General features: G+C 52.5%; 1 protein-coding gene across 2 annotated transcripts in view; it reads left to right on the forward strand.

The window, feature by feature from the left end:
* Positions 1-18,938, forward strand: part of Cep72 (centrosomal protein 72) — a 29,999-nt gene extending 11,061 nt beyond the window's left edge. Inside the window, exons 5-12 of one of the 2 annotated variants that reach the window (XM_004666115.2) lie at positions 1,445-1,623; positions 3,631-3,840; positions 6,538-6,842; positions 8,642-8,780; positions 9,709-9,905; positions 13,468-13,594; positions 17,163-17,274; positions 18,445-18,935. In XM_004666115.2, coding sequence (XP_004666172.2) covers positions 1,445-1,623; positions 3,631-3,840; positions 6,538-6,842; positions 8,642-8,780; positions 9,709-9,905; positions 13,468-13,594; positions 17,163-17,274; positions 18,445-18,610 — 1,435 coding nt within the window. In that variant the 3' untranslated portion in view covers positions 18,611-18,935. Of the gene's footprint in view, positions 1-1,444; positions 1,624-3,630; positions 3,841-6,537; positions 6,843-8,641; positions 8,781-9,708; positions 9,906-13,467; positions 13,595-17,162; positions 17,275-18,444 lie in introns of both variants that reach the window. The other variant, XM_045139001.1, reaches the window with a different exon arrangement.
* Positions 18,939-25,322: the final 6,384 nt, after the last annotated feature.

Raw genomic sequence — 25,322 nt, forward strand, 5'->3', positions numbered from 1 at the left:
GGAGCCCCTCGTCTCTCTCAGTTGATTCCTTCCTGATCCTCAGATGGCCCGTCCTCCCACGAGGACCCCGCCTGCTCGCTTCCCCACCCAGCTCTCCCACGGGCTCCACTGCGTTGCACTCTGGGTTGGTTTTCACTTGTGTTCCTTGTTGACCCTGTCTTTGTCATGAGGCCTTGTTCTTGTGTTTTCCTTTGTTGTTTGTTTATTTGTTTCGTTTTGTTTTCTGATTCTTTCTCATTGTACCTCTGGCTCTAAACTCATGGATTCAGGGCTGGAGAGATGGCTCAGTGGTTAAGGCGCTTGCCTACAAAGCCAAAGGAACCCTGTTCGACTCTCTAGGACCCACATAAGCCAGATGCACAAGCAGGCACATGTATCTGGAGTTCGTTTGCAGTGGCTGGAGGCCCTGACGTGCCCATTCATATTCTCTCTCCCTCTCTTATTCTCTCTGCCTCTTTCTGTCTCTCAAATAAGTAAATAAAATATATTTTTAAAAAAAGTCATGGATTTAAATTCTTTGTCTAGGAGGTATGTAATGTCTGGATGTTTTGGATCCTGGGTTTCTTATGTTGTTTCATTTTTCTTTTTATGCTTATGGTCTGTACTTTCCTGTTTCTTGGTATCTCTTTTAGTTTATGCTGATAATTGGATGTCTTGAGTATTGTAGCATCCCTGGAAATCAGTCTGAGCTGTTCACTGTAATTACCATTGTCTCTCAGCCAGTTTTGTGACATCTGTTTGTTGCATATGGTCCTTGAAGTCTCTGTGGGTTGCATGGGGCATTATGATGGCTGTATTCAGGTGTCCCCCATAAACTTGTGTGTTCTGAATACTAGGTCCCCAGCTATTGGCAATTTGGGAATTGGAGACTCCTAGAGGCAATGTAATTTGGGGGGTCAAGATTATGGGTGTTATAGCCAGCTTCCCCTTGCCAGTGTTTGGCACACTCTCCTGCTGCTGTCCACCTGATGTTGGTCAGGAGGTGATGCCCACCCTCTGCTCATGCCATGTTTCCCCCTGCCATCGTGGAGCTTCCCCTTGAGTCTGCAAGCCAAAATAAACCCTTTCCTCCCGTACATTGCCTTCCGTTTGGGTACTTTGTGCCAGCAGCAAGAAGGTAACTGCACCAGGCTTGCCCCCTCACTCATCCATAGGTAAAAACTATACCTTAGGCACACGAAATCCTTTACCTGTCTTCACCATGTGTATTTTATTGTGGTTGTTCTTGGAAAAGCACGAATTGAATTTTAACCTCCTGGAGGACCGTAGAAAAGAGGAATGTTCGATATTTTTCATTTCGGTGTCTCATGACCTCATACTGGTTTCCAGTTGTCCATCCTCCAGGTCACTTGGGTAATAGGAACCAGTCTACCACGGCCGAGTCTCCCCGTGGACTGGAGTGTGCGTGGGCCGCCGGCACTGACGCGGTTTCGTTCTCCTGCAGACAGCTCAGCTCCAGAGCCAGGAGTGCCGACGCCTTAGCCAGCAAGCGCTTGGCCATGGACGCCGACGATGAGGCCGTCCTGAACCTGATCGCCGAGTGCGAGTGGGATTTACGCAACCCGCCCGGGAGCCCGGGCTCCGGCCGGAAGGAACTGGACGCTGACCTCCATCACGCCCAAGGTGCGCTCTCAGCGTGGTGGGAGCCCCTTGGGCCAGGCAGGCGTGGACGCCCGGGCATGTGACAGTCACAGCACTGGGTTTGAATGCCAGTGTATGAATGATGAAAGAGAAAGTCAGTGAGTCTAATTGGAGTATAGTCATGCTACACGGTGTGTAAAATTTATTCTTCCTTAGAGCATAGAAAATTATATATATATATATGAAGTAGACACAAAAGTCAGGTGTGTCTTGTGGTGGGTGGGGCTGGTGACATGTCGGTGACGCCCGTGAGGGACAGTAAGTCTTAAAATGCGCAGAGCTCAGGCCTCTGCGCCTGCGTGTGAGTGTGACCACTCACCGACAGTGCCTTGGCATTGGCACAGTGGAGGGACCGACTCTGCCTGTCTCCAGGGCCTTGTCAGCGCATTAGGGTGTGATCTGAACGAGACGCCCCCGTGGCCTTGCGTGTTTTGAACAGTTGGTCCCTAAGCCCGTAGCAACTTTAGGAAAGTGCTGGAAAGGCTGGGCCTTTGGATGTGGAGACTTGCAGAAAGGGCTGTGTCCCTGGAGACAGGCTTGGGGTGTCACAGGCAAACTGCCAGTGATAACTCACTCCGGCTACTTCCAGCCAAAGAGGAGAGCTCGGTCGGCCACCGCGCTGGGGGGGGGGGGTGCCCAGCCCCTGTTCTGCCCCCCTTCCCCTGCCATGGTGGAGCTGCCCGTCCAGGCTGCTTTTGGTTGGTGTCTTGTCCAGAAGCGAGAAGTCACTTCTGCATGTGGCCTTCCTGCTCCTTGATAAGCTTCTCAGAGCGATCCCTGCAGACGGGCAGCGCTACTTTAAACTGGAATCCTGGTTCCCTAACCCGTGAGTGTGTCTTGCTGCACTGTGACTTCGCTTTGTCGCGGAGGTTGAACTGCTACCTGCTTGGGCATCTTCTTTCGTGAGGCTTTTGTTCGGGTCTGCCTACCCTGCCCAGTGATGTTAATGATAAGAATTCCCTATGGATTCCATGGCATGGCTTTTCATTGTCCTAACAGTGCCTGTTAGGGAATGGCTTAACTTCAGGAAAATCCATGTGGTCAGTTTTTTTTTTCTTTAATAGCTTGTGATTTCTTTTGTTTGTTTGTTTATTTTTATTTATTTATTTGAGAGCGACAGCCAGAGAAAGAGTGAATGGGTACGCCAGGGCCATCAGCCATTGCACACGAACTCCAGATACATGTGCCCCCTTATGTATCTGGGTAATGTCAGTCCTGGGGAATTGAGCCTCAAACCAGGGTCCTTAGGCTTCATAGGCAAGCACTTAACCGCTAAGCCATCTCTCCAGCCCCTAGTTTGTGATTTCTTGATTTCAGTGTCTAGACTCACTGGGTTGGCCAGTGATGAGGAGTGTGAAAACACTATGTTATAGTCAGCACTCCCTGCCTCCGTCTTCTGGTTCTGGTTGTTGAAAAGTTTTTCATCATTTCCTTGCTTTGGACATTTGTTCCAAGCCAGCTAATCTGTATCTGTATTTCATTCCGTAGTCTGTCTTCTGTGAACTGCTACGCCATCTTGTCACTTGGGGTGGAGCCCCGTCAGCCTTGGCTCTGTCCTTCGCCATCTTGTCACTTGGGGTGGAGTCCTGTCACCCTTGGCTCTGTCCTTCGCCATCTTGTCACTTGGGGTGGAGTCCCGTCAGCCTTGGCTCTGTCCTTCGCCATCTTGTCACTTGGGTGGAGTCCCGTCAGCCTTGGCTCTGCCCTTCGCCATCTTGTCACTTGGGGTGGAGTCCCGTCACCCTTGGCTCTGCCCTTCGCCATCTTGTCACTTGGGGTGGAGTCCCGTCACCCTTGGCTCTGCCCTTCGGCTACCTGTAGAACCATCTGGAATGTACTGCAGTGTTGGCTTTTGTATTAACCCATCCAGCCATCATTTTCTTATTTAACTATTTTACGGAAAGTGTGTTTATAGCTGTCATAAGCTATCACAAACTTAAAAATGCCATTTTTAATGAAGTAAAACTTAAAATGTTTTTAATAAGACAGCGTGCAGACACGTGTTGAGTCCTCTGTCCATCCAGTACCAGTGTGGGGACGCGGTGAGAAGGGGCCATGAGAAGAGGGCAGGCAGCTCCCAGGGGTGCTTCCCAGGAGAGCCAGCCCTGGACCAGCACCGTGCAGAGCTCTTCCTGCAGCCCAGAGTGTCCGAGGCCTGCCCTGAGCACGCGCAGTACGCTCGCTTCACTCCACACCCAGGTGATCACGCAGCCCTGCGGGCATCCTTCTAACAGTTACTCTTCACGCTGTGTGTAGCTCTTCTGAGTGTTCACCATTTTCTCCTTATTATTTATGAAGCTCTAAAATGTCTTTAGAGGCCAGGCATGGTGACACACGCCTTTGATCCCAGCATTTGGGAAGCCGATGTACGAGGATTGCCATGAGTTTTAGGCCACCCTGAGACTCCATAGTAAATTCCAAATAGCCTGGGTTAGAGCAAGACCCTACCTCAAAAAACAACAACAACAAAAAAGTCTTTAGAATGTAGCATATTAAAATTGACTGTCCAGGGCTGGAGAGATGGCTTAGTGGTTAAGGCGCTTGGCTGTTTGCCTGTGATCCCAAAGGGCCCACGTTCGACTCTCCAGATCCCATGTAAGCCAGGTGCACAAAGGTGAGGCAAGCATAAGGTCGCACATGCCCACTAGTGTCTGGAGTTCAGTTGCAGTGGCTGAGGCCCTGGTGTGCCAATTCTCTATATATCTAAATCACAATTTTGCGGGCTGGAGGGATAGCTTAGTGGTTAAGGCGCTTACCTGCAAAGCCAAAGCACCCAGGTTCAATTCTCCAGGACCCACATTAGCCAGATGCACATGGGGGTGCACACATCTGGAGTTTGTTTACAGTGGCTGGAGGCCCTGGTGCACCCATTCTGTCAGTCAGTCTGTCTGTCTGTCTCTCTCAAATAAATAAACTTAAAGAAATTAATTTAAAAAATTTGCTATCCGCACCTATCTTCAAATGCCTGTGTGCTTTTCCTCTGCGCACAGTTCTTAATCTGCCTCTCCTCTTCCTTCCCTCCGCCGGCCATAGGCTCACATTGTTTTCAAAGTATTCTGGCCCAAGTTATGACTGTTGGTACATTTTATTTTATTTATTTATTTATTTTAGTTTTTCGAAGTAGGGTCTCACTCTAGCCCAGGCTGGCCTGGAATTCACTATGGAGTCTCAGGGTGGCCTCGAACTCACGTCGATCCTCATACCTCTGCCTCCCGAGTGCTGGGATTAAAGGCACGCACCACCATGCCCGGTGTAGGTACTTTTTTTTTTTTTAATTTTTATTTATTTGAGAGCAACAGACACAGAGAGAAAGACAGATAGAGGGAGAGAGAGAGAATGGGCGCGCCAGGGCTTCCAGCCTCTGCAAACGAACTCCAGACGCATGTACCCCCTTATGCATCTGGCTAACGTGGGACCTGGGGAACCGAGCCTCAAACCGGGGTCCTTAGGCTTCACAGGCAAGCGCTTAACCACTAAGCCATCTCTCCAGCCCTACATTTTTAATTTAAAAAAATTTGTGGAAAATTAAATGAGCTGACAGAGCGTCATGAGCATCTGTGATGTTCGCTTAGGTATCAGAGAATCTCCCACGTAGAAGTGAGCCTGGTACCTTCAGGGCTCTCATGCGGTCTGGGGCTGTGGTTGAGGCCTGGGCCATGTTCCTGGGCAGTGTTTCCCTGATGGCCATTGTCCTTTCTTGGACAAGGACATGTCTCGACTTCCCTGGACAAGGGCACATCTACACCTTCCAGGAGGTCCAAGGGCCAGCAGATGCAAAGGGTCTGCCATGTTAGCTGCTGCCACAGCGCACCCACATTTAGCCTCCCAGAGACACACCTGTGTCCTTGTGCTTTGTGGAAGCATGATCCGGGTGCCCCGCTGCAGGCTGCCCCCTCACAGGACTCTGCCTCGATGCAGCAGGGTTCACCCAGGCTCCCCCCAAGTCCAGGTTTTACCACGTTCACTCCCTTGTGCCTCTTCCTCCCCCCACAAGCCTCCTGGCCTCTCCCTCGGCGTGTCTCTGCACAGTGTGACACTCCTGTATGTGGGTGTACAATACACACGCACGTGTGTGGACACTCTCACGTCTGTGCACGCGCATCTGAAAAATCACAATACTCCCCTGAGGCTCCACCCCTTGCTGAGGGGCCACTGGCAGTCCCTGGTTGCTAGGGGGAGGGCACGTGCTCCTCAGTGGCCCTCCGCTGGTGAGTTGCCCATGGTCTGGTGAATTACCCCTCACCCATGGCCAAGCCAGCAACTCGAGTTAAACTCAGTGGGTCACAAGAAAAAGACATGAAAGTAGAAACGGGAGTAACAGTCGGTCAGAGAAAGGATTAGGGGCTGGAGAGATAGCTTAGAGGTTAAGGTACTTGCCTGCAAAGCCAAAGGACCCAGGTTCCATTCCCCAGGCAGGACCCATGCACGAGGTTTCACTTGCATCTGGAGTTCGTTTGCAGTGACTGGAGGCCCTAGCATGCCCATTCTCTCTCTCTCCATATGTATAAGCCTCTTGAATAAATAAAATATTTTTTTCCAAAAAAAAAAAATGAGGCCAGGCGTGGTGGCACACATTTTTAATCCCAGCACTCAGAAGTCAGATGTATGAGGATCGCCGTGAGTTCGAGGCCACCCTGAGACTCCATAGTGAATCCCAGGTCAGCCTGGGCTAGAGTGAGACCCTACTTTAGAAAACCAAAAAAAAAAAAAAAAAAAAAAGTGAAAAAGGATTCCAGGGAAGGGGGTGGGACAAGAGAAAGCCAATGGGCTTCAATATGACTAAAATACACCGTGTCCATGTATACCATTGTCAAAGGGAACTTTTAAAAATTACAACGCTGGCCACACAACTGCAGAGAACTTGATCTAATTTGACCTTACTTGGGTGTGTCGCAGACTCCATGGAGACCGAGGACTCCACCTCATTCTCTCCGAAGTCAAGTTTGTCATCACAGAACACGATCCGCCCTTTGCCTGTTCCTGAAATGTTCCGGAAGCGCCGGATACCCGGCGGAAGGTTCCAGGTGCCCTTGGACCCGGGGTGCCCGAGCTGCCTGCAGAGGCCCGATGGCCCCTCCAGCCTCAAGCAGAGTTTGAGCGGACGGGATGGCCTGGACAGCTCTACGCACGTGGCCTTCTCCTGCCCGGAGCTTTCGGAGGTTGGAGAGCAGACGTCCTACGGCCCAAGTGACATCAGAGAGGTGAGCTGGCCGCCGGCCTCTCTGTCGCGGGCTGCTTCGCGGCAGAATGATCGGGTGGTCTGCACAGTCTTAGAACTGCGGCCCCGCCGGGAGAACTTCTTTAAAGCAGCCTCCCTGGTTCTTGCTGGCACGCACCGCGGCTTCCTGTGACAGCCGGGGTGCTTAGGAGGCGGCACGGTCACATGTTACGGCTGGTTTGTCCCCAGCGATGGACTCAGTCCTTTATGGTCAGCTGAAGCCATCAGGGACCCTATCGCGAGTGGACAATGCTAGAAGTGTATTTTATGGTTTTCCTGGCAGGGCACTGAGATTCTCCCACCTCGACTGGGAGCCTGGAGGCTCTGAGGCCTGAGCGAGGGCCACCCTCGGGAGAGCGGGCAGCACGGACTGCCACTGGAGAAGGGGTGCGCCAGAGCAGAGCAGGGCGTAGCCGGAAGGGGCAAGGTGGGGACAGGAGCCCCTAGGCTTGGGAGAGAGAGGGGCTTCTACGATCTTGAATCTAGTCTTGAGCTGGACTTGAGGCAAAAGTAACAAAAGCTGATGGGGCTGATCACAGTTTCGCTGCTGTGAGGAAAGCTGACTGGACTGATCACAGCCTGGCTGTTGTGAGGAAAGTTGACTGTGCTGATCACAGCCTGGCTGTTGTGAGGAAAGCTGACTGTGCTGATCACAGCCTGGCTGTTGTGAGGAAAGCTGACTGGGCTGATCACAGCCTGGCTGTTGTGAGGAAAGCTGACTGTGCTAATCACAGCCTGGCTGTTGTGAGGAAAGCTGACTGGGCTGATCACAGCCTGGCTGTTGTGAGGAAAGCTGACTGCGCTGATCACAGCCTGGCTGTTGTGAGGAAAGCTGACTGGGCTGATCACAGCCTGGCTGTTGTGAGGAAAGCTGACTGTGCTGATCACAGCCTGGCTGTTGTGAGGAAAGCTGACTGCACTGATCACAGCCTGGCTGTTGTGAGGAAAGCTGACTGGATTGATCACAGCCTGGCTGTTGTGAGGAAAGCTGACTGCACTGATCACAGCCTGGCTGTTGTGAGGAAAGCTGACTGGGCTGATCACAGCCTGGCTGTTGTGAGGAAAGCTGACTGGACTGATCACAGCCTGGCTGTTGTGAGGAAAGCTGACTGTGCTGATCACAGCCTGGCTGTTGTGAGGAAAGCTGACTGTGCTGATCACAGCCTGGCTGTTGTGAGGAAAGCTGACTGCACTGATCACAGCCTGGCTGTTGTGAGGAAAGCTGACTGCACTGATCACAGCCTGGCTGTTGTGAGGAAAGCTGACTGGGCTGATCACAGCCTGGCTGTTGTGAGGAAAGCTGACTGGGCTGATCACAGCCTGGCTGTTGTGAGGAAAGCTGACTGGACTGATCACAGCCTGGCTGTTGTGAGGAAAGCTGACTGCGCTGATCACAGCCTGGCTGTTGTGAGGAAAGCTGACTGGGCTGATCACAGCCTGGCTGTTGTGAGGAAAGCTGACTGTGCTGATCACAGCCTGGCCTTTGTGGCCTCCATTAATTAAGGTCACTGAGGGTTTTCTAGACATGCTAGAGATGGTAGACTGATGCCTCTAACTACACAGTAGCTGGCAGTGCAAATGGGGAAATGGGGTCCCATGCTGTCACCCCTCCTGAGGCCTGGGCCTGCCTCACACACAGGTACTGCTGAGGTGGGGCCCCCCTCTCCCAGCTCGGGGCTGGCACCCCATGGGCCCTTGGGGCCCTGGCATGCTGCCGCTAGGGCCCCAGACGTTCCATGAGCTGCTGCTCGAGGACTGACACCGACTGTGTCTCCCTCACAGCCGTCCCCCCAGGTGGGCCCAGCAGCTGCTCCCGGGCCGAGGGCTTCGCTGGAGACGGCGCTCCCAGAGGCGCTGCTCGACCTGGTGGACAGGTGGTGGAGCGGCAGCGGGTCCCTGCACAGCAACGAGGCATTCCTCGGTGAGTCAGGCTGCGACTGTCGGCAAGGGCTGCTCATCGTCTGGGCTTGGGCTTCTCAGCATGCACATCCTGGGGCTCTGGAGGATTGAAGAATGGTCCCCATGCTGGGTAATACATCCCCCTGTGAGCCCATCGTGACCCCTCGCCCTGCCCCTCACTATTGGCCACTTCGCAGAGGCTCGCGTGCCTTGTGGCCACGGGCTCCCACCCGCCAGGACTAAACTTGCTGTGCCCAGCGTGGGCTCTGATCACTCTGCGTTCTCATGGGCCTCTCGGGGGCCTGGAAACCAGCTGCTCGCTGCCCTTTCCTGATCCTGTGTGCGCAGGGCCCCAAATTCATTCACAGAGCTTTGGGAAGATGACGGAGGCCCAACAAGCTTGTCCCCCTAAGAGGGGACCTGGGTCTGTTCACGTCAGCCCCCTTGTGCAGCCTCACACTGTGAGCCCACACAGTGGCCTGTCTCTCTTGCTGCCTGGGATGGCTGCTAATGTCCCTTTGGGAAGCGGACCCTGGACATCACTGTGCTGCCTCCAAGACCACCTGTCATGGATCCTGACCACTCCCCTCAGGGCTGTGACTCTTCGCTGCTCCCGGGCCAGGAGTCCTGGGAGCTGCAGCCCTGGATAGCAGCCATCTGTCAGGTCAGGGCCAGCGTCTTGTGGCAGTGCCCACATGGAGCTGCCAGGCTGTGGTCTGCAGGCCGGGCTGCCATCCGGTGACTCCAACATTCCGGATGCCATTGTTGTTAGGGAAAAGGGTGCCACATTTTTCTAGGATAAAAGCCATTTTCTGTTTGCTCCACCCTGACCATGAGTGCATGTGGGGAAGCCAAGCAAAGTGGTGTCAGGGCTTCCACACCCCAACAGGAGGGAGCATGCTGAGCTTCTCTCTTGTCCTGTCATCCCAGCGTTTCCTTCCTCCTCACAGCTCAGGCCAGGAACGTTCTCTCGTCTGTTCAAGAGCCCACAGCAGCTCAGAGCAGCCCAGCGCCCGAGAAAGAAGGAGCCGGCTCCCTGGCCCTTGAAAACAAGTGTCTGCAGCGCCGCCTGGCGGAGCAACAGCAGCAGCACACGGCGACAGTGAGCGCTGTGACGGCGGAACTCCAGGACGCGCGGAAGGAGCTGGTGAGTGCTGCCCTTGGGCTGTTGCTGTTTAAGAGGCCCAACCTCAGGGCTGGAGAGATGGCTTAGCAGTTAAGCACTTGCCTGTGAAGCCTAAGGACCCTGGTTCAAAGCTCGATTCCCCAAGGCCCACATAAGCCAGATGCACAAGGTGGCACATGCCATTGGTTGCAGCGGCTGGAGGCCCTGGTGCACCCATTCTCTCTCTCTCTCTCTCTCTCTCTGCCTCTTTCTCTCTCTATCTGTCGCTTTCAAATAAATAAATAAAAATAAACAGGGCTGGAGAGATGGCTTAGCAGTTAAGCGCTTGCCTGTGAAGCCTAAGGACCCCGGTTCGAGGCTCGGTTCCCCAGGTCCCACGTTAGCCAGATGCACAAGGGGGCGCACGCGTCTGGAGTTCGTTTGCAGAGGCTGGGAAGCCCTGGCGTGCCCATTCTCTCTCTCTCCCTCTATCTGTCTTTCTCTCTGTGTCTGTCGCTCTCAAATAAATAAATAAATAATTTTTTAAAAAAGGCATAACTTAATCTACCAGATAAAATAAAATTAAAAAAAAAAAAGAGTTCTGACCTCACAGAACAAGGGTAGCCCAACGCTGCACTGCTCTGCGCTGTACTGTTGGGAGGCGGTCCGCCCCCCAAGATTGTTCCCCCAGGGTTCTGCCTGCATATTCTACACCCACGCCCCCTAGAAACAGTGAACCAGTGAGGACCCTGCTACTGATGGTCTTTGCTCTTCTCAGAGAGTCTGCTTGAAGAGATAAAGGAAGAAGGAATGTTCTAGGCTTAAGGCAGGCTTCTGTCCCCACCGTCCCCTGGCATGGGCAGGCTTCCTGGGCCCACGGGAAGTTCTCCCTAGCTAGATAATCAGTAGACCCTGCCCCTGGCCTGCACAAGCCTGGCAACATGATGATGGTCCTGAGTGTCCTGGTGGCGGCCAAGGAGCCACGAACTTGGGCCTAGCAACCCAACTAGCCCTTGTGGGTTGTGTCACGTTGAAAATGTCAGTGTCGGGGCTGGAGAGATGGCTTAGCTTGTTAAAGTGCTACCTGTGATGCCTGAGGACCCAGGTTCGATTCCCCAGCACCCATATAAGCCAGATAGATGCACAAGGTGGCGCCTGTGTCTAGAGTTCATTTGCAGTGGTTAGCGGCCCTCGTGTGCCCATTCTGTCTGTCTCTCTCTGTCCCCCCATCTCAAATAAAATAAATAAACAAGAAATAAATAAAAGAAAGAAAGAAAGTGTCAGAGTGAAGTGGTCTGGCCCTGACGAGGGAAAAGAGCACCCAGGAAGTGTGTATGTCCTGTGTATGACAAGAGAGGCCGGTGGACCACTGCTTGGCCTGGCCCCTGCATCAGTAGCCCCTCATGTAAAATGGGTGAATACAGCACAGGATTGCTGGGACAAAGTTCTGAAGCTGTGCGAAAAACAACATCGTGAGGAGGCTTGCAAGAAAGAAGTCATAAGCCAGGCGTGGTGGTGCACGCCTTTGATCCCAGCACTCGGGAGGCAGAGGTAGGCAGCACTCGGGAGGCAGAGGTAGGAGGATCGTGGTGAGTTCAAGGCCACCCTGAGACGCCATAGTGAATTCCAGGTCAGCCTGAGCTAGAGTGAGACCCTACCTCAAAAAAAAAAAAAAGAAAGAAAGAAAGAAAGAAAAAAAGAAAAAAAAAGTCACACAAAATCTCATTTTGAAAATACAAAAAACACAGTGAAGTGATGTAGGTGGCCTTTGGTATTGAACAACCTGTGGGCTCTTGCGTGTGGAGAGAGCTCCTATTGTGGAGAGAGCTCCTGTTATGGAGAGAGCCGGAGCCCAGAGAGCCTGGACACAGAGCTGTGGAGAATGTTGTGGGTAGGGGGTGCAGGGAGACTTTGCTCCATGGGATGTGGCACAGCCTTTTGAGAAGAGGACAATCAGTGGTATCCATCAGGGCAGACCTAAGGGTGCAGGCAAACCCTGCCAGATCTGGAACGGTGGCCCCCAGACGGACAGAGCCAAAGGGTCAGCTTTACACTGCTGCGGTGCAGAAGCAACGCACAGAAGTGTGGCCACAGTGGGCGCGCCTGCTCCCTGATGTGCGCTCTGACCTCCTCTGCCCCCGAGGGCAACTCCGAGTGCCAGGATAAGAGCAGGCTGGCATTCCCTCCCTGCGTGCTGAGCTGAGCCTGCTCCTGCTTTTCTTGCCCCAGCAAATATGATAAGGAGTTCAGCAATGGTGCCACCCCTGGGGACAGCTGGGACCATGGGAGATGGGCTCTGTGGGGACCAGCAGGTGCCACCTTCCAGGGTGACTGTCATCAAACCCTGTAGGCTCTGTAGGGTAGACTCTGGCCTGCGCTGCTTCCTGTGGCATCTAGAATTATGCTCTGAGGCCGAGGTGTGGGGGAACTAACTGTGACGTCAGAGACACAGCTCCCAGCCAAGTGTCAAGACACCAATCTCCTAGGCAGAATCACTCTCATTCTGAGTGTTCTCAGGCCCTTGCCCCCTGTGCCCACCATGGCCTTGCCTGTGATTGAGAGCCAGGAATAGCAACAGCTGAGAGCTTCCCACCCAGCTGTAGCAAATGGATGGAAGAGTCTGTGTGCCAACCTCGATGCAGGAGGTGGTTTGAAAGGAGGATTTAAAAGGGAGGAATTGGTTTTGGTCTGGCGGTCAGCCTTGACTACCAGGCATCAAGGCCCAGTGGGCATATGCCTGGCGAGGGTAGCATTGCTACATGGAGAATAAACACAGCAAACGTTTCCTGGAAACCGGACTTGAGTCTTGGTGGGATGCACTTGCCCAGGGCTGAGAGCTGGCCGCCTGCTGGCCGCGGAACCCAGGGCAGGTGCCCGCGGGTCTGGGAGAGCCCCGGCCGCAACTGTGGGCACACGGCCTGCATGACTCCCCCGTGACTCGGCACCTTGGCAAAGGCTGCCATCCTGTCTCTTGGAGCCTTGTCCGTGCCCCATCTACGAACCTCGGCATGTGCTCAGCATTTTCTCCGAGGAGCTCAGGCCTCAGTTCCCATGTGCAGTTGGGGTGGCCGGTGGGATTCCTGGGGTCTGTAGACTGAGGAGCCAGAGCCAGTGGAGTTCCCACACAGAGAATGCCAGGGCCCCAGAAGCGTGGAGGTGCTACGGCCATGACAGGGAAGGACCCGCCAGCTGCCACTCCCGCAGTTAGTGGACCCGGGTTCCTGGGGCCTATGTCGTCCCCTCCCTGCACGTCACCTCCCCCACTGCAGCGGGTCAGGCTGGCTAGCCCGCTGGCAGGGAAATATGCTTGGGCATGTCGCCCACTCCCCCGTGTTGTGATTCAGAGTGGCAGTAAAGGGAAGCTGGCATCCATCCGTGGGGACTGTCTACACTTAACATTCCTTTTTTCTTTTTTCCGAGGTAGGGTCTCGCTGTAGCCCAGGCTGACCTGGAATTCACTCTGTAGTCTCAGGCTGGCCTCGAACTCATGGCGGTCCTCCTACCTCTGCCTCCCGAGTGCTGGGATTAAAGGTGTGCGCCACCACGCCAGCTGCATTCCATTTTGAAGTGAGTTTTACTTACTTTCTTTTATTTACGCCCTTAGGACACCTTGAGACAACGTTTAGACAAGTCTTTGGAGGAGAACAATGACTTAAAATCTCTTCTGTTCAGCATGAAAAAAGAAGCAAAAACTGTCGACCCGTCAACTGTGTTAACTTTGCAGATCACTGGTGAGTGTGGTCTGTCTGGCGACACGACTTGGTGAGAATCAAGTGCTCACGCACGCGTAGGACGCGCCTCGTTCGTAATCATTTTATGCTTGGGATCTGAGACAGTGACCCCTGCCTGGGGGGGTCTGCAGTCCCTGTCCCCTCGTCACTGGCATCCTGCCACGGCCAGTCGGGGTCTCTGTGGAGGAAGCTGCTGGTGTGGCTGCACCCAGCCCTCTTGTCATTTCTGTCCCCTGAGCTGCCAGTTGACCTAAGAGCCATTCCATGTCCATTTCTCGCAAGTCCAGACAATTTTCACTTCTCTCTCCACTTCTTTTTCTTGCTTCTGTTTTGCCATCTTAAGAAGAGTCAGGGGTTGGAGAGATGGCTTAGCGGTTAAGACGTTTGTCTACAAAGCCAAAGGATCCCAATTTGATTCTCCAGGACCCACGTAAGCCAGATGCACCAGGGGGCGCACGCGTCTGGAATTCGCTTGCAGTGGCTAGAGGCCCTGGCACGCCCATTCTCTCACACACTGCCTCTTTCTCTCTCTCAAATAAATAGATAAAATACATTAAAAATAAAGAAGAGTCAGGGCTGGAGGGATGGCTTAGCAGTTAAGGCATTTGCCTGCAAAGCCAAACGACCCTGGTTCAATTTCCCAGGACCCATGTTAGCCAGATGCACAAGGGGGTACATGCATCTGGAGTTCATTTGCAGTGGCTGGAGGCCCTGGCACGCCCATTCGCATGCTCTCTCTCTCTCTGCCTCTTTCTCTGGATCAAATAAATAAATAAGATATATTTTTTAAAAAAAGAAGAAGAGCCGGGCGTGGTGGCACACGCCTTTAATCCCAGCACTCAGGAGGCAGAGGTAGGATTGCTGTGAGTTCGAGGCCAGCCTGAGACTCCATAGTGAATTCCAGGTCAGCCTGGGCTAGAGTGAGACCCTACCTCGAAAAACCAAAAAAAAAAAAAAAAAAAAAAAAAGAGTCACGTTCAGACGCTGGGATTTCAGGAAGCAGTGTTTGTCGTGTTGTCTGTTGCCGTGGTAACTTCGAGGCCATGGATGCTATGTTTCGGGAAGGCCAAGTGTCACGCACTCTTCGCTCTTACCTGAGGCCTCCAGTTCCTTCTCACCACAGCCTTGGCAGCACCAAGCACCGCAGGGCAGATGTGCCACTCAGGTCTGGCTTTGGGGCCAAGGGTCTGCTCACATCTCTTGCCAGTTATGCATTAGGATGTTCTATTGAATGGGAAGAGTTCTTTATACTCTTTTTATTGTTGTAAATTGTGGGGGTTCGATTCAGGTGTCCCCCATACACTTAGGTGTTCTGAATGCCAGGCTCCCAGCTGATGGAGATTTGGGAACTAATGCCTCCTGGAGACAATATATTGTTGGGGGCGGGCTTACGGGTGTTATAGCCAGTTTCCCCTCCAGTGTTTGGCACACTCTCCTGTTCCTGTTGTCCACCTGATGTTGCCCAGGAGGTGATGTCCACCCTCTGCTCATGCCATCATGGAGCTTCCCTTCGAGCCTGTAAGCCAAAATAAACCCTTTTTTGCCCCAAAAGCTGCTTTTTTGGTCAGATGATTTCTGCCAGCAATGCGAATCTGACTACAACATAAATTTAAAGGTTTTTTTTTCCCCCAAAATCCCCTTTTCTTTTCATCTTGTTTCTGTGAGACACGACTTGTGTTTTCTCGCTGTTGGTTCTCTAGCCTGGTCTGCATTCCAGTGTCTCTTTCTTTATTGCTAATTCCGGCCCCAGTTTTATGGCACTCTGTGGCTCTGGTTTAGGTTACTGTTTATTTCTTGGGTCGTTGTTTGTTTGTTTTTGCTCTTTGGAAGCGGTGGGTCAGGGGTGAATGTGCCCTGTGGGGTTGGGTGTCAGAGTCCAGGACATCTTCACACTCCTACAAAGACCACGGGCCGTTTGTCACTCGCTTTGAGGCACTTTGCTCCCTGGCGTGTGGAGGAGGCAGCTCCTGTTGGGATGTCTGGGCTTGCTCCCTCGCCCCCCTGCTCTCGGGAGGACCTGCTGTTCTGCTCAGCCTCGCCCGCCCCATAGGAGCTCTTTCTCGCCATGTGGGCCAGGTTATAGAAACACACGGGCTTTAGTCCCACCATTGACCCAGGAAAACAGGACACCCGGGGCCTCTCCCACCTCCGATCCATCACCTGCCCCACGGATGACCCCTGCTTCCTGCAGACAGAGACAGCATCTCCCACCACGTTTCTGCAGCCTGGCCCAGCCGCTCGTGTTGGGGTCTTGAGACTCCCGTGGGGTTCTGGTTTTCATAGAGTCAGTTACCTTTGGTGTGTGACTAACATGGGCTTCTTTAGGAGGTCCCAAGACCATGCTGCTGCTGCTGTCTTCCCAGAATCCCCTTTGGCCCGTCCTTGGGAGAAGGTGGCGTCTTGTCTCAATTCCTCACGGATGCTTGGACCCTGCTGGTGGCTGCTTGACCTCAGTGTCGCTGCCGTCCTTTGTCACAGCTTGGCCTGTTCGTTGCTTTGGGTATGACAGCATAATGTACACACTGGGATTTGCCTGTATCTTGCTCAAAAGGTCGCACTCTTTCCTTCTGAGTTGGAAACACAGAGCAAGACAGGAGTCACACGTACCGAAAGGGCTCACAACTGTGCCACCGCACGCGAGGCCTCGGAGGACACCGTGAGACCACTTCTGGCTTGTAACACTTCTTCCCCGGCCACAGGCCCCCTCGGGGGAGAGAAGTCCCCGCAGGCAGCGCTCGTGGAGGAGCGTTCTGCTAGGTCCGGGCCCACGTCTCCCGTCACCCCCAGTCTGCGTGTGTCAGAGGGCGACTCCTGTGGCTTCGGCCTCACAGAGGAAACGGTGTCTCTCTGACACTCTTTACCCCTTCCCTGAACCTCTGATATCCTTTCTTTAATGCGTGTGCATGTATGCATGTTCGTGTGTGTGAGCAGGCACATGCATGTATGTGTGCAAGTGGAGGCCCACGGACAAACTGTCAGGTGTCATTCTTTTTTTTAATTAATTAATTTATTTGAGAGACAGAGGCAGAGAGAGAGAAAGAGAGAATAGGTAAACTAGGGCCTTTAGCTACTGTAGATGAACTCCAGACACATGCTCCCCCTGCATCTGGCTTACGTGAGTCTTGGGGAATCGAACCTGGGACCTTAGGCTTCGCAGGCAAACGTCTTAACCATTAAGCCATTTCACCAGCCCCTCGGGTGTCATTCTTCAGGAAAACTGGCCACATTTTTTTTTTTTTTTTTTTTTTTTTTTGGAGACAGGATCTTTCACTAGAGCTCACCAGTCTGGACTGGACTTCCAGCGAGCCTCAGGGATTCATCCATCTCTGCCTCCCCAATGCTGGGTGTTCAATACAAGTGTGTGCCACCATGCCCAGCACTTCTGTGTGGCACCTGGGGCTCAAACCCAGGTTCTTGTGCTTGGAAGGAAGCATTTGACTGACTAAGCTCAGTGTGCCCAGGTGCCTGAGGCTCTGTTTTTGGACTCATTTTAAGGGGATCCGTGAGAGTGGGCGGGTGGGCGGGCGGGCGTGGCGCGGGCTACAGCGGCCCCCTCTTGCTCCCTCAGGGCTGCAGGCGAGCATGCAGCAGCTCTCGGGGGAGGTGGTGGAGCTGAAGCAGCTCCTGGAGCACTACGACAAGATCCAGGAGCTCACACGCATGCTGCAGGACAGCCACAGGTGCGTTCGGGGGCAGGCTGGTCGCAGGCAAGGCCGGGGCGACCCCACGGGCCCGTCACAGGCCTCAGTTCCAGCAGGTACAGGGGAGATGGCTTCTGGCAGAGAAGGTTTTGGGCCGAAGAGACTGAGCTGAGACTCAACGGGGAGCATTGGGAGGGGGTATTGGCCACTGTCACAGCCAGGCAGTGACGGGCAAGGCAGGACCCCCCCCCCCGGGACTCAGTGGGCCACCTGTGGCATATTCGGTGGCAGCACCGTGGCCTCCGCGTGGACAGAACCTTGTGCGTAACTTTAAACGCAGCGGCGTCGGGCCGTGGGCCCCGGGCTCATGCTGAAGGTCAGTAGCTATCTCTGTCGTCTAGACAAGCCGGGCCAGAGCTGCTTAGCGGGTTGGTCAGCGGGGTGACCGTGTGCTTATGTGGCATGGCCCTGCGTCATCCAAACCTGTGATGCCATAAATAGCCTTTATCGCCAGGCGTGGTGGCGCATGCCTTTAATCCCAGCACTTGGGAGGCAGAGGTAGGAGGAGCGCCGTGAGTTCGAGGCCACCCTGAGACTCCATAGTGAATTCCAGGTCAGCCTGGGCTAGAGTGAGACCCTACCTCGAAAACCCAAAAAAATAAAATTAAATAAATAAGTAAATAAATATCCTTTATCGTGGCTGACTAGGGAGTAGGGCAGGGTGGAAACAGGAGTGTAAAAAACTGCATTAGCACTTGTGAATCGACCCAACTCAGCTGTTGCCACATCATGATTGCCACGTGTGACTGGGGATAAGAAATCTTTTCCACAGTCCGAATATGGTTTTGCTAGCCACAAAGGCTGTCACTACCTTGGCACAGAACCATGGAGTGGCAGGAGAGCTATCTGCCCCCTACTCCTTCAGCTCATGAATCTGGTCTGCTCGCAGTGGCTGGCAGTGCCACTTGCTGGGAACGAGAGCCCAGGCCCACGGCGAGGAAAGGCCCAGGGAAGGGACAGCAGGCAGAAGGAGGTGGGAGGTAACGGGCTGCTGACGGACCTGGCATAGCAGGGCAGAGACCTCCCAGGGCAGGGGGCAGGCATGGCTGCCAGCAAGTGGAGGTGGAGCAAGGCCAAGGCGGTGACGCGGGCAGCGGCTGGGGGCCAGGAGGGTCTCAGAAGTGCCCCCCTTTCCCTGTCGTCCCCCAGCTCCCTGGTCAGCACCAACGAGCACCTTCTGCAGGAGCTGAGCCGCACGCGGGCCCAGCACAGGGTCGAGATGGAGCAGATGCGCCGCAGCTTCCAGGAGTTCAAGAAGACGGCTTCCCTGTTCCCGCCGCACGGGGCCCGGCTCGGTGGCCGCCAGTCCTGCTGATGCCTGCCCCGAGCCACCGCCCACCTGTCACCGCCCCAGGGCAGCTCTGGCGCGTTTCTCTCTCTCAGTGTGCTGGTAAGACTTGCAGCCGCCTCGGAGTTCTTCACATCGGACCGTGTATTCACTAAAATGTATGACGAGATTTTAGTATGGATCCATTTATGCGTGCAGGAAGCAATCCTTCCACTGGTTTCTCTGTTCATCTTGTTGGGGTTCCACTGAGTTTTTCAGACCAATGAGTGCATATTTTTCATCAGATTTGTTAAATTTTCACCACAATTTCTTGTGTTTTTGTTAAAAAGTTTAATATTTCTTAACTTTTAAAAAATATTTAGTATTTCTTAAATTGTATTTATTTATTTTCAAGGAGAGAGACAATGGACGTGCCAGGGCCTTTCCCACTGCAAATGAACTCCATGTGTATCTGGCTTACATGGGTACTAAGGAATCAAACCTGGGTCCTTAGGCTTCACAGGCAAGCACCATAACCACTGAACCATCTCTGCAGCACCAATATTTTTTATTTTAAAAATTAGCATTCAGCCGGGCATGGTGGCGCACGCCTTTAATCCCAGCACTCGGGAGGCAGAGGTAGGAAGATTGCCATGAGTTCAAGGCCACCCTGAGATGACAGAGTTAATTCCAGGTCAGCCTGGACCAGAGTGAGACCCTACCTTGAAAAACCAAAGAAATTAGCATTCAGCCCGGTGTGGTGGTGCATGCCTTTAATCTCAGCACTTGGGAGGTAGAGGTAGGTGGAGTTTGAGGCCACCCTGAGACTGCATAGTGAATTCCAGGTCAGCCTGGACTAGAGCGAGACCCTACCTCAAAAAAAAAAATTAGCATTCAGAAAAAATTAACATACAAGTGGCATTTTCATACATGCTTTGTTTGGGCTGATTCTCCTCTATGACTCCCGTCCCCACCCCACCCGGCCTCTCCCCTCCACCTCCACGTTTCCCCTTTCCACAGCTTTCCCCCCTTCCATGGGCCCTTTCTAATGTCATAACCTACGCCCACTCACACATGGACACGCATCTCCTTATTGAGAGAGAACAACGCAATATTTGAAGTGCTGAGTCTGCCTTGCCTCACTTAATATAATTTCCAAATCCATCCATTTCCCTGCGATTTCCATTTATTTTTCTTTATAACCGAATGAAAATCCATTTTTTATGTATCGCATTTTCGTTGCATACTCATCCGTTGATGGGCATCTAAGCTGGTCCCATTTCCTGGCTGCTGTGAATAGAGCAGCCATGGCATGGATGTGCAGGGCTCTCTGTGGTGTCCTTTGGGGATATGGCCGGCAACGACATAGCTTGCTGTGGTGATAGTTTTTTTTAGTATTTTTTAAAAATTTATTTATTTGAGAGCGACAGACACAGAGAGAAAGACAGATAGAGGGAGAGAGAGAGAATGGGCGCGCCAGGGCTTCCAGCCTCTACAAACGAACTCCAGACGCGTGCGCCCCCTTGTGCATCTGGCTAACGTGGGACCTGGGGAACCGAGCCTCGAACCGGGGTCCTTAGGCTTCACAGGCAAGCGCTTATCACTAAGCCATCTCTCCAGCCCAAGTTTTTTTAGTATTTTGAGAAACCCCCATAATAATATACAGTCTCCCCAGTAGTGAAGAAAAGGTTTCTCTTCCCCACATCCCTGAGAGCAGCATTTGTGTGGTTTTCCTTTTCTTTTCTTTTTTTCTTTTCGAGGTAGGGTTTCACTCTAGTCCAGGATGGCCTGCAATTCAGTATGTAGTCTCAGGGTGGCCTGGAATTCATGGTGATGCTCTTACCTCTGCCTCCCTAGTGTTGGAATTAAAGGCATGTGCCACGACACCCAGCTCTGATGTTGTTTTCTTGATAGTCATTCTAATTAGAGTGAGAAAGCATCTCAAAGTGGTTTTAATTTTTTTTCTTAGTTGATTTGGAGAAAAATATTTTTTTGTTATTAGCTTTGTACTCAGTGTATACAGTCAAGTTGGTCCCTGTCCCCTCCCCCCCACAGGGACCCTCCTTGTTGGTGAATGTGGGTCGTGCATTGTGGAGTTAGTGATCAGTTACGGGTAAGAGGCAATCAAAGTAGTTTTAATTTACATTTCCCAGAAGCTAAGGATATTAAACACCTTTAAAAGTATTTATTGTCTTCGTGAGGGTGTGTTTGTATGTATACTGTTTAGTTCACCTCCATATATGTGTGTGTGTGTGTATATATATATATATCTCCATTCAACCACACCTTCAGTCTCCAGTGACATTGTCACATCGTGACGTGGTCCACAGGTCATCCTTGTTCTCAGAGCATCACAGGCTTGTTGCTCCTGGTCTGTTGCAAGGTTTACTGAGCTGGTCTCACTCATGACTAATATGATTGATGTAAGGTTGAGTAGTAGATTTTTATTATTACTAACTATAATTTTAGTGCAAAATTCCTTTTGATTCTTTAAGGAAGTTTTTCTTTTAGTCCTTAGCCATAGTTATGATAGCTTTCTCAACCAATTCCAAGCTATCTCAAAGTGGCTGTACACACAACCACCACAAGTGTGTGCTTTCAGCACTAACAGCTACAGCCTCAGGGCTTCAGTCTTGCCTAGGCAGGGACCCTCTCTGGTCATTTAAATTTGCCTCTTTTCAGTGAGCACCTCTCACATGTTTGGTCATCAGGATTTAATTTTGTGCGGTGTACACTTAATCTTCAATTGATTCGCAGTTGGATATTCTCATTTTTTTTGCAGGCACTCTAGATTGAACATCCCTAATCCAGGAATCCCTTAGGAAACTGTTACATAGGCATGACTAAAGCCCTGGTCCCTGGCGGTCATCAGTCCCTCCCCCTCTCCTTCTGGGAAGTTGGTGGTGTGTGTGAAGCGGGAGCCCTCGGACCCTGCCTGTCTCTTCTGTGGCCAGTGCCATCCTGATGCTTGGGCATGGCCAGACTCATTAGCATCAGCTGCTGACGGAGAGCCTGAGGATTCTGGGAGCCCTGGGTCAGACCAACGGAAACCACATAGGTATCCAGTGTCCCAAAATCTGAACCCTTTTGAACATCATGTTGGCACAGGCTAGGTGCATAGCTCAGCAGTGGCCTGGCATGCAAGAGGCTCTGGGTTCCATCTCCAACACCACAGCACGGCTTCCCTCAGAAAGCTTTGAATTCTTCTGATCAGGGATGCTAAACCAGAAGGCCATGCAGTATTCCATAACCTGCGACCTCTGAGAGCTGGGACACCCGCGTGCCCCGGTGCAGTGGGTAAGGAAGGCATGCAGGCCGTGATGGGCACAGTGCTGGGTGGTGTGGGGGATACTGAGAACGGCTGCTGCGTTCCTTTCACTGATTGTCCACAGTGTCTCTCAGGGGACGTTCTGGTCCTGTGTGTCTCTCTTTTTGTGACTAAATCATTTTGGATCCTAATTTTGAAAAGCCTTCCCTTTCTGTGTTTAGTGTGACATTGCCAGATGCATGTTTGGTCTCCCTTAGTGTGACCCACAGCTCCCAGAATCCTCAGGCTCTCGGTCACTGACACTAATGAGTCTGGCCAAGCCCAGGCTGCGCCAGCATGGCGCTGGCCACAGAAGAGACAGGGTCTGCGGGCTCCTGCTTCACACACACCACCAGCCTCCAGGAAGTGGAGTGGAGAGGAGAGGGACTGATGGTTAAATTGATACCCGTGACCAGCGATTTACACAGCCGTGCTTATATAATCATTCCCTGAAAATACACAAACAGGGGTGGAGAGATGGCTCAGTGGTTAAGGCACTTGCCTGCAAAGCCTAATGACCCAGGTTTGATTCCACAATATCCACATAAAGCCAGATGCACAAAGTGGTGCATGCATCTGGAGTTTGTTTTTAGCAGCTGGGGGCTCTGGTGCGCCCATTCTCTCTGTATCTCTTCTATCTCTGCTTATATTTATTTATTTGAAATTGACAGAGAGAGAGAGAATGGGCGCGCCAGGGCCTCCAGCCACTGCAAACGAACTCCAGACGCGTGCGCCCCCTTGTGCATCTGGCTAACGTGGGACCTGGGGAACCGAGCCTCGAACTGGGGTCCTTAGGCTTCACAGGCAAGCGCTTAACCGCTAAGCCATCTCTCGAGACCTAAATAAGTATTTAAAAAAAAAAATCTACACAACATATAAGCAAAAAACACAAAAAGGTCAGAGCTCTGAGAACTTTTGGAACCAACACTTGGAGGTTTCTGGAGTGGTATCAAGAGAGGGCTTGGGCATTCCTTGTCCTTGGACACTTCACCTCAGCTCTCTTCCACCTGCGTCCTGTGTCCCGGGCTCTCTAACCAACCAGCCGTGGGCTTCTGGCTGAGCGCTGCTTGGACAGTACTTAACCTAAAGAGGGAGTCGTCAGCACCCCAGATTACAGCCAGTTGGTCAAAAACATGGCTATTGTCCTCAGAAAGTTGGGGACAGTCTTGTGGACTGGGCTCTCAACTTTTGTGACCTGATGCTACCTCCAGACAGATAACACCAGAGTCGAGCGGAGTCAGAGGACACAGGCTGATGTCTCTCTAGAAGTGCTTGCTTACTGCGAACAGAAATCCTACGCATTTGGAAGTCACAGAAGCCTTGTATTGACCGTTGAGAGGGAGTATGTGAGACATAGAGCTTATTTTCTGTAACCTCAGAGGACAGAAGATGTTCTGGGTGTTATCTTCCAAGAGAGTTTGTAATCTTGTCTGTTTTGAGAGTGAGGTATTCAGTCCACCCGGGTGGCTTGCTGTGCACGGTGTACACTAAGGGTCGAGCGTCACCGTTCTCCGTGGGTGTCACTGTTGTCCCATGGCCACGCTTCCCTGAACATCCCTCCACCTCTGCTCTCTTCCTTCTCTGGGCTGACACTTGTCAGGACATGTCCTTCCATCGAGGATCAGGTTGTCCGCCTGTTTGTTTGTTTTTTAGTTTTTTCTTTGTTTATTTTTATTTATTTGAGAGTAACAGAGAGAGAAAGAGGGAGAGAGAGAGAGAGAGAGAGAGAGAGAGAATGGGTGTGCCAGGGCCTCCAGCCACTGCATACAAACTCCAGACGCGTGCGCCCCCTTGTGCATCTGGCTAACGTGGGTCCTGGGGAATCGAGCCTCGAACCGGGGTCCTTAGGCTTCACAGGCAAGCACTTAACCACTAAGCCATCTCTCCAGCCCTTGGTTTTTGTTTTTTTTTTTTTTTTTTTTTTTGATTTTCGATGCAAGGTCTCACTCTAGTCCAGGCTGACCTGGAATTCACTATGTAGTCTCAGGGTGGGCTTGAACTCATGGTGATCCTCCTACCTCTGCCTCCCGAGTGCTGGGATTAAAGGCATGCGCCACCACGCCCAGCTTTTTTTTTTTTTTTTTTGATGCAAGAGAAAGAGAATTGGCACAACAGGGCCTCCAGCCACTGCAGTCAAACTCCAGACGCACGTGCCACACCATGTGCACACGTGCAACCTTGCGCACTTGCATCACCTTGTGTGCCTGGCTTACAGGGGGCCTGGAGAGTAGAATGTGGGTCCTTAGGCTTTGCTGGCAAGCACCCCGAACCTCTAAGCCGTGTGTGCAGCCCTTTCTGCCGGTTGTCGACCGTTCACATTTTACACTGTGCTGAGTCCCCACTTCCGGGATGAAGAGGCAGTAGTACGGTCTAGGACAGGTCTGACCGCCAGTCCCTTGTCGCGGTGACAGTGAGCTGCTCCCTCGCTGCCCGGGCACTGGCTCACAATGTCCTTCTCCTGTCATCATCTGGGTTTGCGGCACCACAGTCACCCCACGCTCTCCTCTGGGAGGACGCATTTCATGTTGTCGTCCTGGTGTTCAGTAGAGCCTTCTGGTGCGGTCATTTGTGCCTGGAACTTTCTTTCTGGAGGAGTTCTGACTACTTGCTTGTTTTGGGATGTGGCAGAGCCCGTTCCCACTGACGGTCAGAGCTGGGTTGGGGGTCTCATGGCCAGTTCTAAACAGGGGTATGTGAGAGAAGCCCCAGGAGGGGGCTTGCAGGGGTGGGCAGAGAATAGCCAGCTGCGGGGTACTTTAATAGGTGTCCCACAAAGTCACGGAGCTGTTAGGAAGCCTTTGTGTGGTGGTGGCAACAAGCTTCATGTCTTACCAGACAGGCTTTCAGAGCCCCCGGCCGTGGTCCGCCCCGCTTTTCTCTGAGTTACACAAACAGTACCGCCTGTCCGTTGCTGCTTAAGGCTTTTGAAGTACCTGTCTAGAACTGATCTATATTGCCCTAAGTTTCAGCAGTGTTTTTTGTTTGTTTGTCTTTGGCTTAACACTCATAATCCTTAAGAGGCATTTCATTGGCTTCAGCATCTGAAGTTGTGTCTCTGTGGCACAGATGTGGGGGTACTGGGGCTCCTCAAACAAGTCCTCGCTGTCCAGATGAGAGGACAGTCTCTAGCCGCGGCCAGTGTCCACACTGCAATCATGCCGCTCTGGCCAGTGTCCACACAGGCAGTGCTCAGGCCCGGCCTTCCCATTCTCGGTGAGTCCCTCTTGCGGACGGTGCCTTGGGCATCGTGCTGGGCCGCCCCAGGTTTCCACAGCTCTGACCCATGAGCGGGTTTCCTGGGTCCTCCCTCTTCTGTTACTTAGAGCGTCGCTGGACGCAGGCCTCTGCAGAACTGGAGACCTGTCAGCACCTGCTCCTGGGGACCAGCTGGCATTGTCATCCTCCCCAGCAGTGACTGCTGAGTTTCCTCTTCACAGAGTGAGGTCACCCTCT

Source organism: Jaculus jaculus, chromosome 20 (assembly GCF_020740685.1).
Source record: "Jaculus jaculus isolate mJacJac1 chromosome 20, mJacJac1.mat.Y.cur, whole genome shotgun sequence".
NCBI lineage: Eukaryota > Metazoa > Chordata > Mammalia > Rodentia > Dipodidae > Jaculus > Jaculus jaculus.